Source organism: Gallinula chloropus (assembly GCF_964237585.1).
Source record: "Gallinula chloropus genome assembly, chromosome: 1".
NCBI lineage: Eukaryota > Metazoa > Chordata > Aves > Gruiformes > Rallidae > Gallinula > Gallinula chloropus.
Window position 1 is genome coordinate 185,076,232 of NC_140085.1, and position 17,286 is coordinate 185,093,517.

Genomic DNA, 17,286 nt, shown 5'->3' on the forward strand with positions numbered 1-17,286 from the left:
CCAGAGGGAGAGTTGCTTAAAACCCTTCTCCTGATCCAGAGCAAAGCACTAATGCAGACACACCAGATAAAGTCCAATTCCCTATCACCTTGTTTCTGTTCTTACATTCTCCAAACTGAAGCATCATCAAGGTGAGAAAGATGTAGGCTGTGAAGAGAACAGATACATAATGCGCTTGATCATTCAAGTTCCAGGCAGCTTTTCATAAGCACTGTCGGATAAAGTCCTGAAAACGGCTGAAAAAGAAAACACTGGTTATTCCAGGATGGAGATCCGTATGTTTTCCGTTAAATTGTTGTCTGGCTGTGCTCAAACAACTCGTGGCGTGCACTTCAGCTAGTAGAAACAAGTAGAAACTAGTGTATCTCCAGTTACCACAGGGCAGGTTTGGAGACTGGCAGCAGCAGAGGGCTGGCCGTTAACTTACACAGTTCTCTTCAGCTTGTGCTTTTGTTTCCTCCCCAAGCAGCGGGATTCAGCTGCCCTGGCTGTTCTCACCATCCCCACTCTCACTGTCAACAAAGAAGGGAGTCCTGATTTTCATGGCCGAGTATTTTAGCGAGTACCACATCCCATGCCACGTAGACCAAACCATGCCATTGTCATGGGATCCGTTGTACCTCCCTGTCCTGTAGTATCGCCCGTTCAGGTTTGCAGCATGGCACCTTGAGGGGGGGAAAAGAGACATTAGGCTGAGCAGGGGAAGACACCGGGTCACTACTGCACAGGACAACTTCCACACAACACATTCAGAGACACCAGGGTGGGATTCGCTGGGAGGTTCAGACACCTTGATACACCGGGCTGCTCTGAACTGGTTATCTGACGTCCCACAGCAGCCTGTGGGAATCCGGTTAGTGCATGTAGTGGAACCCAGGGAAGTATGTGGGTCACCCTAAAGACAACACAGTATGCTGGGCAGATAATTCAACTGGTTGTCTCCTTCAAGTGTCTTAACTAGGGAGATGATTCACTTGCCTAAATGGAGGGGTGTAATGCCTTTTGGTAGGCTCTAGCTCAAGTGTAAGCAGCTACATATTGACACCTAAGAAGGTATCTTTTAATCAAGCTAAATCTCACTGTCATACATTTCTGTAGCTCCAATGATTCCAATTTTTATGTGATGAGGGCAACTTACCTGTGGCTCAGTTTCTTAACGTAACTTCCCTGCTTTGCTTTGCAATGAAAGAAACAGATTGCTTCCCTTTGAGGATCTGTGGGTGTGAACATCTTCGATTCAGCAGTGCAAGGCGGCAATCACACTCAGCAACCTCCAGCTGCTGTAGGGCAGGTAAGTCCTCCCTCCTGTATGGCCACCCACACCCTATGGATCTGAGAGGAATCAACTGTTTTCCATACCTGTTAAACCACCAGCCGCTGTTGTTCTCTAGTGCACAGTTGCCTGCCAGGAATCGATCGTGATCCTTGTCAGATGTGGTGAACTGCATCCCTCTGTGAGACACTGACCACTGATCTTCAAAACTGCTCCCACCAGACAGAGCATCGCCAGCGTTGCCAGAATAGGTGCCAAACCATAACCTGTAATTGTCCTGTAAGAATATGTGAAATGTGTCTTTGAAATCAGGTCTGTCTGCCATTCCTCACCGTTTCGAGATCAAATTTGCTCTGGCTGAAGGCTTCTCTCAAAGCCAAGGGTGACTTTTGGCCCTACACTTTAATGATCCTAGTGGAGATCAGTAGGGGATTTAAACTTTCAGAAGGGATTACTAGTTACTGCGGCTGCTACAAAGGGCATCAGGCTGTATTGTCTCTCAACAACCATTTTATACACTATACACCAAGCTGGAAGGCTGTTTGTAGCTTATCAAGAGCAACTTGGCAGGAAACACTGCCAAGTACTTGTCTTCATATACCAACCAGTTGTTCAGCTAGAATAACTCCCTAGGAATTTTGCTCTTCCAAGAACTACAAGCCATCTGATTTATAGCTAAACAGTCCTGTTCTGGTAGCAATACTTGGAAGAACAGTTCCATTGTGCACAGATCTAAGAGACATTTGCTATGAGATGGATGATTGGTTTAATGGTCTGGGCTTTTTTCTGTCATCATATTAGACATTAGGAAGAAGTTCGTCACTATGAGGGTGGTGAGACAGTGGAAGAGTTTGCCCAGAGAGGTGGTAGAGGCCCCATCCCTGGAAGCATTCAAGGTGAGGCTTGATGAAGCTCTGAGCAACTTGATCTAGTTGGGTGTGTCCCTGCTTACTGTGTGGAGATTGGGCTAGAGGACCTTTAAGGTCATTTTCCAACCCAACACATTCTGTGATTCACTCGATGATTCTGTGATATTCCACTTTTGTTTGTGAAAAATAGCAGTAAGGTATTCAAATTAAACTGTTCAAACTTTTCATAAGAAACCTCTTAATTGCAAACTGAACACAATGTGTATGTTTCTGGAGTAGTGATGGAGTCGGAGCTAGGACTGGTCCATGCAGTGGAACTCATGTCCTTGGGTATTTGGGCTTCTTAACATGTGGTGTTCAGAAAGGCAAGCCTTCAAAGAGCTGCCCCTGCACTGAGCAGGATGCTGTCTACAGCTGGAACACACAGAGGGATTCTCTGTTCTTGGACTTTCACTACTAAGTGTAGTGCCACCGGTACTTTTCTTCAAGATGGGAACTTGGAACTGCCTTTTCAAAGCTTTGATTGGAGTTCAAGGCTTAAAACAGTAGAGCTGCTCTGTCCTGGTGGTTGCCCTTTATGTGGCAGCCTCAAACACCCCCCACTTGGAAGCAGAACAGGATTCAGTTTCCTTGCAGAGATTCAAACCCTTATGTCCTCCCTCATGGAAGACTCTTTTAACCATGAGGCCGGAGGTGAACACACAAGGGAACCCCGGTGAGTTGGACACTGAGCAGACATGAGGAAGGAGTCCTGGGTTTTTGTCCCCGTGCCCAGGGCTGTTTGCCAGTCAGCCCAACCTGGAATCCCAGAAACCAGGGCAGGTGAGTTTTGCTGAGCTGTATTTACAGCCCCGATCTCAAACTCTGGTGCTGCACATGCAGGTGCCCCACCCTCACAGACAAAACAAGAACCTCCCTGCGCTCTCCATCTCTTACCTGCTCATCAGCAAGCCGGAAATCTTCATACACCGCGTAGCGTCTTTCCCCGTGCCAGTCCATCAGGTCAATCTTCAACGAGTTCTCTCCTAAGCACAAAGAAACTGTTCAATGAAGTATTCCATGAGAATTGGAAATAAATCTGTGAAGGGAAAATACTTGCACCTCTAGCGAGCAGGTCATAGATGTGGTCGTTGCCCAGCCAGTATTCATCATTCTTGCCTTGGAAATTCCCAAATCCCAGTTTGTAATCATCCCACTTCCTGCAGCGAGATACAAGTATCAATTTCAGCATGTCAGGGAATCAGACAGCTTGCCTGGCTGAGCTGTGGTAGCAAGTAAAGCTTCATCTCTACCTCTAGACATTGTTTCCGACAAGTATCTGATTCATCCCAAGCCGAGCTGAGATTTGTCGCTGTGCCTTACAAGTAACAACAACTCACAGTTTACTCCTTCTCCCACTAAACCTATGTGCACCCGTACACTGGGATCAAACCTTGGCACTGCCAGATGCCAGGCTCACAGAACAAGGTTCTCAGCTAGATGGAAAGGGGAAGCAGCAGCTGTTGCATTGGTCTTCAGGAAAGCATATGATACTGTTCTTCAGCAAGTCATAATTAAAACACAACCCGGGCTGGGAATTAATGTTGCAGTCTAAAATACGTTAAAATCTTGTATGTCTGATGTGGTATGGTGAAAAATCAGAAACTGAGTAAAGCCACAAACAAAAGCTTCCAGAAGATGCTGATAGGAAAATAACTTAGTCTGACTTGTACTCCAGTCTCACTTAAATCTATTTTTGTTTCACTGACCACTCTCACTTCTGCTTTTATTGCAGAATCACTGTTTGGAGGTAGCAGCTTGTCCTTCAAAGATAAATACATATTTTTCATTAGCATTCTCCTGTTTCATCTTTTTAAGAGAAATCTCCTGCTGTTACTTTCTTCTCATCATTCTCCTAAAGCCTCCTTTGTTGTTCATTCATTATCTTTGATACTCATGTACACATCCTGTGTATCAGTGTTTCCAGTCTTACTAACCCCGTGTTTATTCCTTTTCCCATGTTGTTATTAGGGATACTAATACAGCCTGACCTACATACTAGTCACTGCTCCTCTTCAGAATGTTTTCCCTTCATCTGTGCTGTGAGCTGAACTACTGGGGAAAGACAGATACCAGCTGAGGTAGCTTGGCAAGGGCCTGTGCAAGACACTTGATGTGCCATGAAATTGTGTGTGCTGTGACAGTCAATGCATCTGCAGGGGAACGTTTCTTCTTTGCTCTGCATCTCTCCTCCTGGGGATTTCCAGGTGAAAGTTGCCTCTCTGCGATTTTTGCACAGAGGGAAACAACCTGGACCAGTGGTTTGGCATCTTTTTGAATGATCCAAGTAAGGAAATATGTGTTACACCATGCTGAAAATAATTCCTGTTATGAGAACAGACACGTTCAGCGGATCTTGGTCTATGCACTGCCAGCAGATACCTGCCACTTTGGAGCCTTCAATATCTCCAGTGATGATAAAACAGACTGACACACTTATTCAAATGCAGAGAAGCCATGGAAAAGGTGCATAGGCCCATCTCAAAATGGCCTACCCCTACAAATATTGTCCTACTTCGCCCTAATGTAGAGCTATCATCATTAAAGCATAGTTTTGCATCTCCTGCTTCTCAAATGTCGGGTTTTGCGAGGCAGCAGGGTGGGAGTTGGAGGCCTAACCGGAAGCCATGATGGTGCAACCACGGCCCACCCACCTGTTGAAATTCTCCCTGCCGTTACTCCGCCGCTGAATGACAGTCCAGCCCCCGCCGTCAGACATGTCGCAGTATGCCAGGAAAGGCTCTCGGTCTGCTCTGGGCCTGATCCGGTAGTAGCCATTTTTGGTCTTCTGCCGATGATACAACGCGGAGCAATCTAGGCAGAACAGCACTGGTTAGCTAGGAAGGCTGGGGAGCAGGCAGAGTGGTGTGTACAGCTGGGAGAAGACAACACCAAGAGACTGTATGGGACAGGACCCTCAGCTCTGCAAGCCCTGCACAGCCAAGGCAAATGGTTCAGTAAGTAGTAACAAAACACTGGTTTGCAAATGGCTGGGCCTGATGAAGAGCAGGAAGGCTTGAGAGCCTTTAGAGCCATGCTCTCTGAGGAAGTCACTCCCAAAGCTCTGGTGAAATATAGAATGCCTGCAGCTCAGGCTGGGTCTACAGCAGGGACCAGGACAGCCTCTGTCAGCAAGATCATTTACCCAGAAGTTAATTTCCACGTGGAGGGTAACCTCAGCTGTACTTCACATTGGATCGGGGTCCAGATTTCTAAAATTAGAGGCTAAGCTCCTGTGACCAGTTCTACCTGGGCTGTATCAGTAGAGTGCCTTCCAGGAGCTCAGGGCTCTGCACTTTCAATGTAATGCCCATGAAGGACAAAATGGTGGTCACAGGCCATGATTCCAGTCATGACCATGATCTCAAAGTGATGCCAAGGAACAGATCATGCATGCCTGCTACTGCACCACAGAAGGAATGGAGGAGCTGAGGAACAGTGAGACTGGGCTCCCCCAAACAAGTTTCGTTTTCCACAGCTGAGCAAGGCACTCTGGGCTCCTGTAGGTCACACAGGGGAAATGGGTTTTTCAAGGGTAAGACCCATCTCTTTCCAAAGCAGACAACTAAAAGTGGTCTGATGGAAAACATCTGAGAAGTGCCTGTTCTCTGTGCACCAGAGTTGCAGGTTGCTCAGCTCTGGATGTCTGCGTTGTACCTGGGCAGTAGCTGAATAAAGCTGGGCAAGCTGACCCTTGCCCCACGATGTCGTCTGGTACCAGGGCCAGCAGTCTGCCTTTCTCCTTCTCCTGTATCTGACTGTATTTTAAACCACAATCCACTTTAAAATTCCAGAAATTTTAGAAATAAAATGTGACACATGGGACACTGAAGAGAGAAATAACCATTGTGGCAAACTGAAATTTCCACACATGCTCCTACAAACTGTACCTTGGTCATAGACTATCAAATTTCCACTGGTTGTAGGTAAAAGCATCGCATGCTGCATGCTCCTGTTGCCTGAGAACAGCCCACTTTTTGTTCTGTGGTAAGTGTTCTCCAGGATGTCCTTCAGTTGCAGTTCATATAAGTAAAGCAAGTCTTGAAGCTGTTTTAACCTTTGTCTTAATGTATTGTTGTCTAGGAGGCAGATATCTTTCTCCTATGGAGAAAATAAGACAAAACAAACAAGCAAACAAAACAAAAGAAAACAAACCCCCATGCTTCAGTCAGTGGTAAGAAAAGAGAGGCAGAGAGAGAAGGAATTTCATAGATCACAGAATCCCAGACTGATTTGGGTTGGAAGGGACGTCAAAGATCATCTAGTTCCAACCCCCTGCCATGGACAGAGACACCCTCCTCTAAACCAGGCCCCATCCACCCTGGCCTTGAACACTGCCAGGGAGGGGGCAGCCACAGTGTCTCTAGGTAACCTGGGCCAGGGACTCACCACCCTCATCTGGAAGAATTTCTTCCTTACATCTAAATCTCCCCTCTTTCACTTTAAAGCCATTACCCCTTGTTCTGTCACTCCACGCCCTTGCAAACACCCCTCTTCAGCTTTCCTATAGGCCCCTTTAGGTACTGGAAGGCAGCTATAAGAAGTATTTGTCTCCTCTCAACCCTAAGACATCACACTGCCTCTGTGGATCAACACAATCTGATGGTGGTCTCTTCTGAAGATAGAGGAATCCTGCACAGCATGGGCTGCTGAGTTGAATACAGTGGTAAAGGGTTTTCTACAATGATCTTGCCACTGCCTAGAGCATCATGATGAGATATGCAGAAAATGACTTTGGACAAAATTCATTCAACTTGACTCCCATTTAATGAACTCAAAGGGACTGTTTGCAACTATGAAACTGCACAGGGTAATAAGAGGAGGAAATGTCAGGTCTTGCACTACAGCCAGGGGAAACCAGAGAGCTTCCAGAAACATCTTGTAAAGCTGGGAGATAAAAGAGCTCATATTTGGTGCTGATCAGCTGAAAGCAGTGAGCCTGCAGTGGTATAACTTCAGAGCTGCATTACTGGAACGAAGACCAGAATCTGACTGGTTGGGATAAACTTTTTCAGCAACAATCTAGTCCATGGCTGGTGTTACTCCACCAAAACCATAAAAAAACCCAGAGCCAAATCTCTTCTAAGACAACCAAGCAAACCTGTGCAATAATAATTATTGGCTGTTTTTTTCTCTGAACAAGCTGGCTTGAGCAATACCAGCTCAGGAACAGTTCTGGGCATAAGAAAAACAAGATGCCTCTTCCATCTCCTAGGCCTGTCAGTTTTCCTCCACAGAGGATTTCCAAGCTGGAAACACACAGGACCTGCTGCAGACAGCCCTGAGCTTGCCAAACTCTCCTTGCCAAGCTCTGCACCTCGCTGTGATGGCCCAAGAGAAATTCGCTCATCAGAAGAGTACAGATGGCCTCAGATTATGCCCACCTCCTCTTCCCCTTCCTGCTTTTTAAATTGCAGTGCATTAATGAAGGCAATTTCTCTTAAAGTGATGGAGTGGGCTATTTCTTTACTAGTTGTAAGATTACTTTTTTTTTTTTAAAGGGCTTTTTCTGTTCTTTTTTTAAATTCTTGGCAATGTGAGTCCAGCCACTCAGAGAGCTGCACAACCCCTAATGCTGTGAACACCCTTTATTAATTCAGGACAACAAGAGTGAGCTTTCTTCAGCTGCAGATGGGTGCCTTTTTGCTCTACTTTTGAAGATCTCCATCCCTCTTGTGTGTGAGCATCTATCATCTATCTCTAACCATCGAGATGTTGTACAGGCAGTAGAGCACAGATACGCACCGAAAACCTGGGTGCAGGTGAGCCCAAGCTGACCAGAAGAAGGAGCAGCAGCAACCACAGCATCATCACATTCATTTCTTCTCACCTGGAAAGAAGCACTGACAGGCTGCACTGGAGTTTTCTTTAGTTCCTCTCAGAACTTAATCCCCCTCCCCTTACAATCACATTTAATTTCCCAGACAATGCAGTAGTTTGCTTGAAACTACAGGCAGGACAAAATTGGAATCATAGGATCATAGAATGGTCTGGTTTGGAAGGGACCCCAAGGATCATAGACCTCCAACCCCCCTGCCACAGGCACGGCCACCAACCTCCAGGCCTGGAGCTACACAAGGTTGCCGACGGCCCCATCCAACCTGGCCTTGAACACCTCCAGGGAAGGGGCATCCATTGATGCTGATCCCTAAGTTGGGAAGTTACTCAGCAATAACACCTCCTTGGAGCACTTCTTGCTAAACCAGTGAGCCAAAGTTACACAGTCCTTGTTCAGTCCCAGCTCCCCAAAGTTAAGAGGGATTTCGCTTCCTGGTTGAGTGAGCATAGGCATTGCTCCTCCTCAGTCCATGGAGAGGTCTATCAGGATGGGATTACCTTGGAGGCCAAGGGCAAAGGTCACATTTGGAAGAGTGGGAATAGGATAGTTTTTGCTTGGATTTCAGTGGGAGAGATCTCTGCTGCCAGCCTGTCCCAGCACACAGACAGGGCTTCTATCAGAGAAGCTTGGCTAGAAAACATGCTAAGGAACCGCTGCTGGGAACATGTAGCTGAATGTGAGCAAACATGACAGATTGTTTGCAGTGTACTTGCATGGTACTTTTAAAAGGAAAATAAAATCAGAAAGAATAAAAAAATTAGACTAAAACCAACTGTGGTGGGTTTACCTTGGAGGGAGACCAGGTGCCCACCAAGCTGATCTATGACCTCCATCCTCAGCTGGACAGGGAGGGGAGAAAATTAGATGGAAAAAACCCTCATGGCTCAAGATAAGGGCAGTTTAGAAAAGCAAAAGCAAAAGGCTGCCCATGGAAGTAAAGAAAAAACAAAAGATCTATTCTCTGCTTCCCATCAGCAGACGATGTCCGGCCACTTCCCAGGAAGCAGAACCTCACTGTGTGTAGCGGTTGCTCCGGAAGACAAACATTGTAAGTGAAGAATGTCTCCTCCTTCTTCCTCCTCCTCTCTCAGGTTTTATTGCCAAGCAGCCATCATGTGGTGTGGAGTATCTCTATGGTGAGTTGGGGTCAGCTGTCCTGGCTGTGTCCCTTCCCAGAACCTTGCCCATACCCAACCTACTGCTGCGGGGGAAGGTGGGGGAAGCCTACTGCTGCTGGGGAAGGTGCTGTGCCCACCCTGCTCAGCAGTGGCCACCACACCGGGATGCACCAGCACCTTGCTGGCTATGGACATCCAGCACAGCGCTGAGAGGGCTGCTGTGGGGAAATGTAACTCCACATCAGCCGGGCCCAACACACCAACTCCCCTGCATCACACTGGAAGTGCTGTAGGAACTCTGCTGCCCAGCTCTCTGTGCTCTATTAGCAACCCCGTAGTGGCTGAGGCGAGGGGGCTGCTCCCAGAGCCAGCAAACCCGCTGTGACAGCGAAGCCCACTGCCAAGCCGCACAGCCAGGGTCCAAAGCAAGGCAAGAGACAAAGCACCCCATGAAAGGTGGTGTGCAGGTGAGTCCCCCAGCATGCAGCATTTTTTCAGCTCGTGAAGAGAAGAGTCTGGTGTTACAGCAGGGCCCACCCAGCCCCCCCACCAGCCCATGGCTGTCGGGGCTGTTCATCCCTGCCACCCAACTGCAGCCGTGGAGGTGGGTGCAGCACAGGTGCTGTGGTCAGAATCAAGCCAAATCACAGAGGTGGAGGCAAAAATCTAACAGGAAGGATGAGTTTGAGCAACAGCTCCTGAAAACCACAGTGAAGACCAGAGGGAAAGAAAGCAAATTAATCTATGCCTTTATCAGCACATATTAAATGCACATATCTGTAACTCACCTTCCCTTCAGACCTCCTCCTGATAAGTTCATCTCCCTTAAAAGCCACCTGTGAAAGAAAGTGATTGTAAACCTGTTTGTATTTCTAGAGGTTGATGAGCTTTTCCTCTCCAGATGGCCCGCACCACGGGTGCCGACGAAGAAGGTTTCACAGCACTAGGCAGTTCCACAGAAAAGACACTTGCAATCCCATGCATGAAAGGGTTACCCAAACCCTGGTTTATCTGTTGTTACCCAATACTCATCCTGCTGCTTCCCAGTGAGGATAAACGACAGATTTCTATCAGTGGTGGTCCGCTGAGGAGAGGGGCTCTGCTGGTTGCACACCCTTACCTACCTTATTTGACTAGGAAGCTCAACCAAGACTGACTTCTCTAAGTGTTTATATGAATCACTCAAGACTAATGCTCCCTGCGGGAGTTTTATCTCACATTTAATACAGCCAGGCTCATTTCAGTAAGTCCTGCAAGGTGGAAATACCACAGCTTTCCCGTTCAGCATTCTTTTTGCTGTTTAATCTGGTTTGTATGTAAAAGCACAGCACAGCTGTAACACCAGAGGAGCTGCAAATCTGAAGCACGAAGCGAACAGGGGGATATTAAGCAAGATTTGCTATTGGGCTGAAATCTCAGGAGGTTTGGGGTTGTGTAACTCTCCTCGGAGCTGGATGATTAGATATGCTAGTTAACAAAAACAAGGCCATTTGTGGGAGAGAGCAAAACAAAAACCCAAACAGATGGGTGCCTCCCTTTGCGCCATGGCCAAGGAATTACAGATTATTTTAAAGAAAACAGCAGGAATGTTCCATTTTACAGAGCTGTATTTGGAGGGGAGACGATGTGGCCAAAAGACAAGGCATATAAACCCATCATAAACTTCTGTGTCACTCTCCAGGAAACCAGGACTGTCCAGCTATTGCCCAGTACCGCGATGCTGTTTATTTTCTTAAAAGCTGCATTCCTCTCCTCCCGCAAGAACCACTGACCCACTTCACTGCCAAAGGATTATGCAAACTGTGCTTTTTTCTTCTCACTTGTTCTCTGCCCCCAGTTTTAGGCTGGCTTTGGAAGCTGTGAAATGTCTCCCCTCCTCCTTAGTGGGTACTCAGCCCCTTTCTTCTGCCAATATGGCCAGTGGCTGCAGCCTGCAGCACGGTGCTTGGGTACTGCTGTGTGCCATCCCCTGGGTTTTCATCCCCAGCAGCATCCCTTTCTCAGCTGCAGCCAGTGCTTGAGATGTTGCACACCAATTCATGTTCTTGCCTGGATGGCAAACATCCTCCTTGGTCCACAAGCATCTCCTGCTCCCAGGTGTGATTGGGGATGGGCCCAGGGGTGCAGTGGCAGCATTGGAGTCAGAGTGTGGGCAGCCCCCAAGGCTCTCTGCGGGGCCATACAGCCAGGGAGCATCGGACCCCACATCTCTAAGTCCTGCTGGTCCCTGGGTAGGAGAGGGCAATGGAGCTGAAGTCCTGGTGGGTCACTTACGTGATTGCAGCCTTGCAGAAGCAGGACTCAAACTCCAACGCCCCTGTAGGGACTCCCCCAAAGACCTCTCAGAGACAAGACATCTGGAGCATACTCACGCTCTCTCAAGGACTCCACCAGTGTTAGCTTCACCAGTGCCTGCATGTGAAGAAAGCAGTCAGCTGGAATGTGTTTCTTGTACACCTGCTTCACAATGAACTTATTTCTCCAGGCTAGAGGAAGCTTTAGGAATATCTGAAGCACAAGAGGGGATACCATGAGGTTGAGTTCACATGAGGTGGGTCTGGCAGGAGGGTGTGTTCATGTACTGCTCCACTGGCCCAGAGCTAAAATAATCAAGGCATCGAAAAGAACGTGCACGCTGTGTGACCACTGATGTTTCCTCACAGATGTTGAAATCCCTAGGCAATGCAACTGTAAATGTTCTTCTCTTTTTCCCCTGGAATACACATGCTTTACACATACTCTGCAGTTCAAATTCCTCTTTGGTTACTTGGAAGGATATCAAATTCCCCCTTCTTAAGATACTCAGTGATCTTCACAGCAAATGACAACAGTTTGATTAACTAAAAACCTCTCTACTCTGCTCTCCTCCCCCTTCCTTCCAGCAAAAAAACACAGGTGCTGAATAACAGTCATAAAACCCTATTATTCACCCATAAAATGCAGAGCTGGCACAGCAAGACTGGTGAATAAACATGAATGAGGAGAGTGGACCTGCGGCAGCCCCTAATATTTCTGCTGTCACAGAGCACTGTGCTGCCCCAGAAAGAATGGCTTGGGATGAAAACATGAAGATGACATCCAATGGACCTTCACTGCCCCCAGAACTCAACCATCACTGCAGCTGAAAGACGGTGGTGACCTCGCAAAACTTTCCCCAGTTCCTTGTTTGTTCTTAAGGGGAGAAGAGAAGAAAGGAGACACATCACCAAAGGAGATGTGAAGACCTAATAGCCTAACTATGCCCTGGGAAAATTCAGAGTCATCTAGAGTCAGCTCCAAGCAAAACAACTCATTTGCACTGAACTTAGGTGCTTTACACAACTGCCATTGTGTTTTTACTTCTCTATTACAATGCACCTTCCATGAGCATCTGTCTCACTGGGAGAGACTGCAGACCAGGCGTCTTTGCAGGCCCTGCAGCCATGGATGCACCAGGAGCCCATGGGCTCTTGATATTTGAGCTATAATAGATCTTCTGAATCAATCTGGGGTGCCAGGTTTTTTAAAACTAAGTTAATGTATGAGATCTGAAACATTTTTCTTTTGAAATCTAACAATAAAGGCTTTAATCAAAAGGAAGATAGATGTCAAGGATGACATCACCCACCATAGTTTCAATCTATGAAATAACCGAAACCAGCATGGGTGCATTAAACGCCTGTGGTTTGTTAGCAAGGAGTAACCACAGAAATCTGTGCACCAAGGAGGAGTTATGGTGGCAGGCCAGGAAACACACTAGATCTGAATGTTTTGATAACGTTCAAAGAGCAAAGACATAATTCAGTCTAACTAATGAGTCTGCATGCAGCCTGTGAGGTTCTAATGGGTTGACACAACAAATTTAATAAGTTTGTAAATTCCTGAGGGCAAGCACAGGCCCAAGCGGATCTCCTTACATCAGGAATAGCTGTACCAAAGGGAATTATTCACAAGGCCAGAGGGAGTATGTGGATTATCTGTGTGATCTTCTAACTACCTCAGGTCAGAGAACTCCCCTGACCTAATTCCCTCCCATTTGAACTAGAGCATCTCTTTGAGAAAAAGACATTTTGGTGCAAAATATTGAGCGCTGAAGAACCAGCCACAGTCCTTAGCATGTTTTCCCAATGCTTAATTACCCACATCGGTAATTATTACTGGGCTTTGACCTGAGGCTGAATCTGCTGACTCTTATCCTGCAGCTTTTTTATCTCACAATGCCTCATTCTGCAAAAGGGAAGAGTCCTCTGCTGCCAAATGTCTTTTTCCCTGCTTAAGGCTAAGTCCAAGTCCATACAAGCTGTGTGCCTGCCCCTGCCTAGGAACCCAAACCCTGGCAGATGTTTCAGCTGAGGGAAAGTCAGCAGGGACCCAGAGCGAGGCGTTAACAGCTTGTCCTAATATAAATATATTAGTGACAAAAAGGAGAGCTAAGGAGAATCTCCATCCTTTATTGGATGCAGGGGGAAACAGGGACAAAGGATGAGGAAAAAGCCAACCTAAATGATGCTATGACTCTAGATCTAAACTTTGAAGCTTTAGGTCTGTTTACACCTCCTTCAGTACACCTCGACCTTTTCCTGACCAATTGTGATTAAGCCACTCCTTACCTTTTCTTTCAAAAGGAAGACATCTTTGAGCTCCTTGACCCAGGTGTCATGAGGTGCACTTCACAGACTTCAAGCTCTTCTCTTTTCCTTCTGGAGATGTAGTTACCAGGACCCGAGAGCTGAGCGCACACAGGAGCCAAGTAAAGAGTCCAGACAATATTTCCAACCCTCCATCTTTCCTTTTTTGTGGATCCAAGGATCCTTTGGCCACCGAGTCACATGCTACAATCGCCCGTGGCTGGTTACTCTCTATCTCTACCCCAGGATTTTTCTGAGTTACCTGTTTTCATAATACACAGCCACTCATGCTCCAAACCTGACCTGCCATGGTGCTACTCCCTGCAGTCAGGATGATAGTGATTCACAACAGATGAGAAGTTATTCCAGAAATGCTTGCAAGCTCTTTGACATGTCCCACATACCCCATGCAGGCAACAGATGACCTCACTGTGACAGTCAGTGTGACTACAAGTAGACTAAGGATTTGGGGTTTTTTTTCAAGATGTTGCATGGTCCTTCAGGTACCAAGGGCTGAAAAGCACTGTCCTGAGACCCTTTGTTCTACGACTGACAGCAGATGTATGGAAAAGCACGTCGCTGGCTCATCTGAATTTACCAGATGTTCCAGCTCACTCAGTGCTAGGCAGCTGCTCTTCTGTCCAACTGCTTTTCCAACCTCTGTGTCAGCTGCAAACTCCATCACTGGGGATTTTATCAGGAGTGTGGTGCAGAACAAAACAACACAACGTTAGACAGTGTAAGACAACACCCAGTCCCTGCAGAACTGCTCTGGAAAGGAATTGCTTGAGGATGGTTCCCCTTTTAGTTATTTTAAGACTAGTGTCCCGGGTTTTCACCAATGTGAACCAGATTGAGTTTATATTCTTCTACCTTTCCAATCATACGTGATTTTCTAGCCAGTCAGTTCCTTACAGAAGCAACAATACTTGTGTTTTATCAGTAAAACCTGTAATCTCATTTTGGAAATAAATTAGTTTGCCAGGAATTATTTTCCCTAATCCCATGTTGATTGGCATAACAATAATAATTAAGCTTATTTAATATTTTACTAGTTGAAACCTCTTCTTACTCTTCTCTCATTTTGTCTGTGAGCAAAGTCAAGCTGACAGATCCATCATAATCAAGTCATCTGATCTACCTGCTTTTAATAGTAATGGAGAATTGATGTTTTTCCCCCCACTTATCTCTGTATTTCTGTTATCCCAAGACTTAACAAAAATAAACTTATTTTACTTGGCATTTATATCTGATACTCTCAGGAGTATCAGACCCATACCTACTGATTTTAAAATCTGCCAAGTTAAGAGATTCTGTTTACCACCCTCACTGTTATTTTTGGAATGCAAAGTATGTCATCTCTCCTCTGAGATATGCATACTTCGTCCTGCTCTTTACTCAGTATGTAACTGGATTATTTACTGAACATTTCAATCTTTTCTGCATTTTCTTGACAGGTCATCTGTTTTACACTGGTGAATAATTGTCAAGGGATCAAAACTGGATTCTGAGGAGGTTTTAGATGTCGGTATCCTGAGTTAACCAGAAAAATATAATGAAAATTATTTAGAATATTTTCAATGCTTTTTTATTTTTAGCTTTATGAACATTGGATCTTGTTCCTATACTTTTCTCCACCACTTGAGAGCTAGAAATTTAATTTTATTAATAAAAAGTGTTGCTTTTAACTCCAGAAGTTTGCCTTTTTAGTAAACCAGATCAGCCACCAGGAGGCTCATGACGATGCTCGAGAGCTGGCAAATCTTCTACAGCATCACTAATGCCATAAGATTAGCAACATTGAAAGGAACAATTATGGTGTTCTCACTGTCAAGGCAGCATCTAGCTATTTGATGAAAAATGAGAAGAACTGGTTTTCCTTTTTACTTTAAGTGCATCTTCAACCTCCAGCAAGCTCGTTTATTTACGGCCCCGACATCCAGTCTGAGTGCCAAAGTGGAAGCATCCCAGCCTGGATCTGACAGGATGTTCTGTGAAAAGTCCTCTTCGGTGCTCAAACTGCCTTCAGATCTTGGTGCTTACAGGGCCTAGGACAGGGAAAACCAGGTTCATGTATTTCTACACTCTTCTCCAATATAATCCTTCCTGTGCAGATGCTCCATGGGCAACTCACTGGATACCTACACAGTCCACAGGATCAAGCGTTTACCAAATCATCTGTGCATGTAACATTTTTTTTCATGACTAAAACCAAATTAATGTTACTTCTCATTATCCATCTGAGTTTCCATCCACGATTAGCTGCTTCTTGAATACATAATAGTCTTTATAGAATCACAGACTGGTTTTGGGCGGAAGGCACCTTGAAGATCATCTAGTCCCAATGCCTCTTGCCATGGGCTGGGACATATTCCACTAGACCAGGTTGCCCAAAGCCCCATCCAACCTGGCCTTGAACACTGCCAGGGAGGGGGACAGCCACAGCTTCTCTGGGCAACCTGTGCCAGTGCCTCACCACCCTCACAGGAAGAATGTCTTCCTAATATCTAACCTAAATCTACCCTTTTGCAGCTTGAAGCCATTACCCCTTGTCTTGTCACTCCATGCCCTTGCAAACAGCCCCTCCCCAGCTTTCCTGTAGACCCTTTTAGGTAATGGAAGGCCGCTATAAAGTCTCCCTGGAGCCTTCTCTTCTCCAGGCTGAACAACCCCAACTCCCTCAGCCAGTCTTCCCAGGAGAGGTGCTCCAGTCCTCTGATCATCTTCATGAATATACGAACCGTATTTAGCTTGTTGCTTGCTACTACTCTCTGTATCAGCTGCTTGCCCATATACTTATGCATATATATATATATGACAGGCCTGAAAGGGAAACTTGCTATTTAATCTGCTGCCCAGAAACACTCCTTATTCTCCGTGTTTGTCTTGACGGTTCTATGCCTTCGGGGCGAGGGGCATCCCGAAAGTCTCCTGCCACCGGTTAGCGGCACCGAGCCCCGAGCAAGCCGCGGCAGCCCTGCCCGGGAGCAGTCCCCATGAGCTCGCTTTGAGCTCCCTCTGCTGCCGAGCGGCCTGCGGGAAACGTTCCCGCGCTGCCCCGGCCTGCCCGCCGTGAGATGCTCATGCTCGGGGGCTGCCATTACTCGAGCGCTGGTCAGCGATGAGGTGGGTGCGAAGCCTCCGCAGGGAACAGGGCCAGGAATCTGCCCCACGGGCTCCGATCCTGCAAAAACAAAAGCGCTCACAAAAGCGCTTGCTGCTGCGCGCCTCTGCCCTGGATGGAGGCGGCGGCAGCCCCCCAGGAGCCGCCATCCCGCGCAGAATGCCTCAGAGCGCCGCAGCAAAGCCTACAAGACCCTAACGGCCGGGGCTCTTGGTAGGCGGCAGGGCTGGGTGGCGGCCGCCTCGCTCCTGCGAGCCTGTGCGGGCCCAGTACGGCGAGTCTCCGGGGGAGGGAGGGGGCAGGTAGGCCCTGGCCCAGCTGCCGGGCCAGGAGCTGCCCCGGACGCGCTGCCCGCCCGTTGCCCATCGCCCGCCGCCGCCGTCTGCGCTGTGACAGGCAGCGGTGGGAGCGGCGGCG

General features: G+C 47.1%; 1 protein-coding gene across 1 annotated transcript; it reads right to left on the minus strand.

Annotated features, from left to right (window-relative positions):
- Nucleotides 1-232: 232 nt before the first annotated feature.
- Nucleotides 233-8,001, minus strand: LOC311188540 (fibrinogen-like protein 1; the record flags this gene model as incomplete). Its single annotated transcript, XM_084259992.1, has 7 exons — nucleotides 233-665; nucleotides 1,360-1,550; nucleotides 3,079-3,167; nucleotides 3,244-3,341; nucleotides 4,836-4,995; nucleotides 6,072-6,282; nucleotides 7,927-8,001. 7 exons carry the CDS (start codon nucleotides 7,999-8,001, stop codon nucleotides 476-478), a joined length of 1,014 nt encoding a protein of 337 aa, XP_084116118.1. The 3' UTR covers nucleotides 233-475.
- Between the last annotated feature and the right edge of the window lie 9,285 nt (nucleotides 8,002-17,286).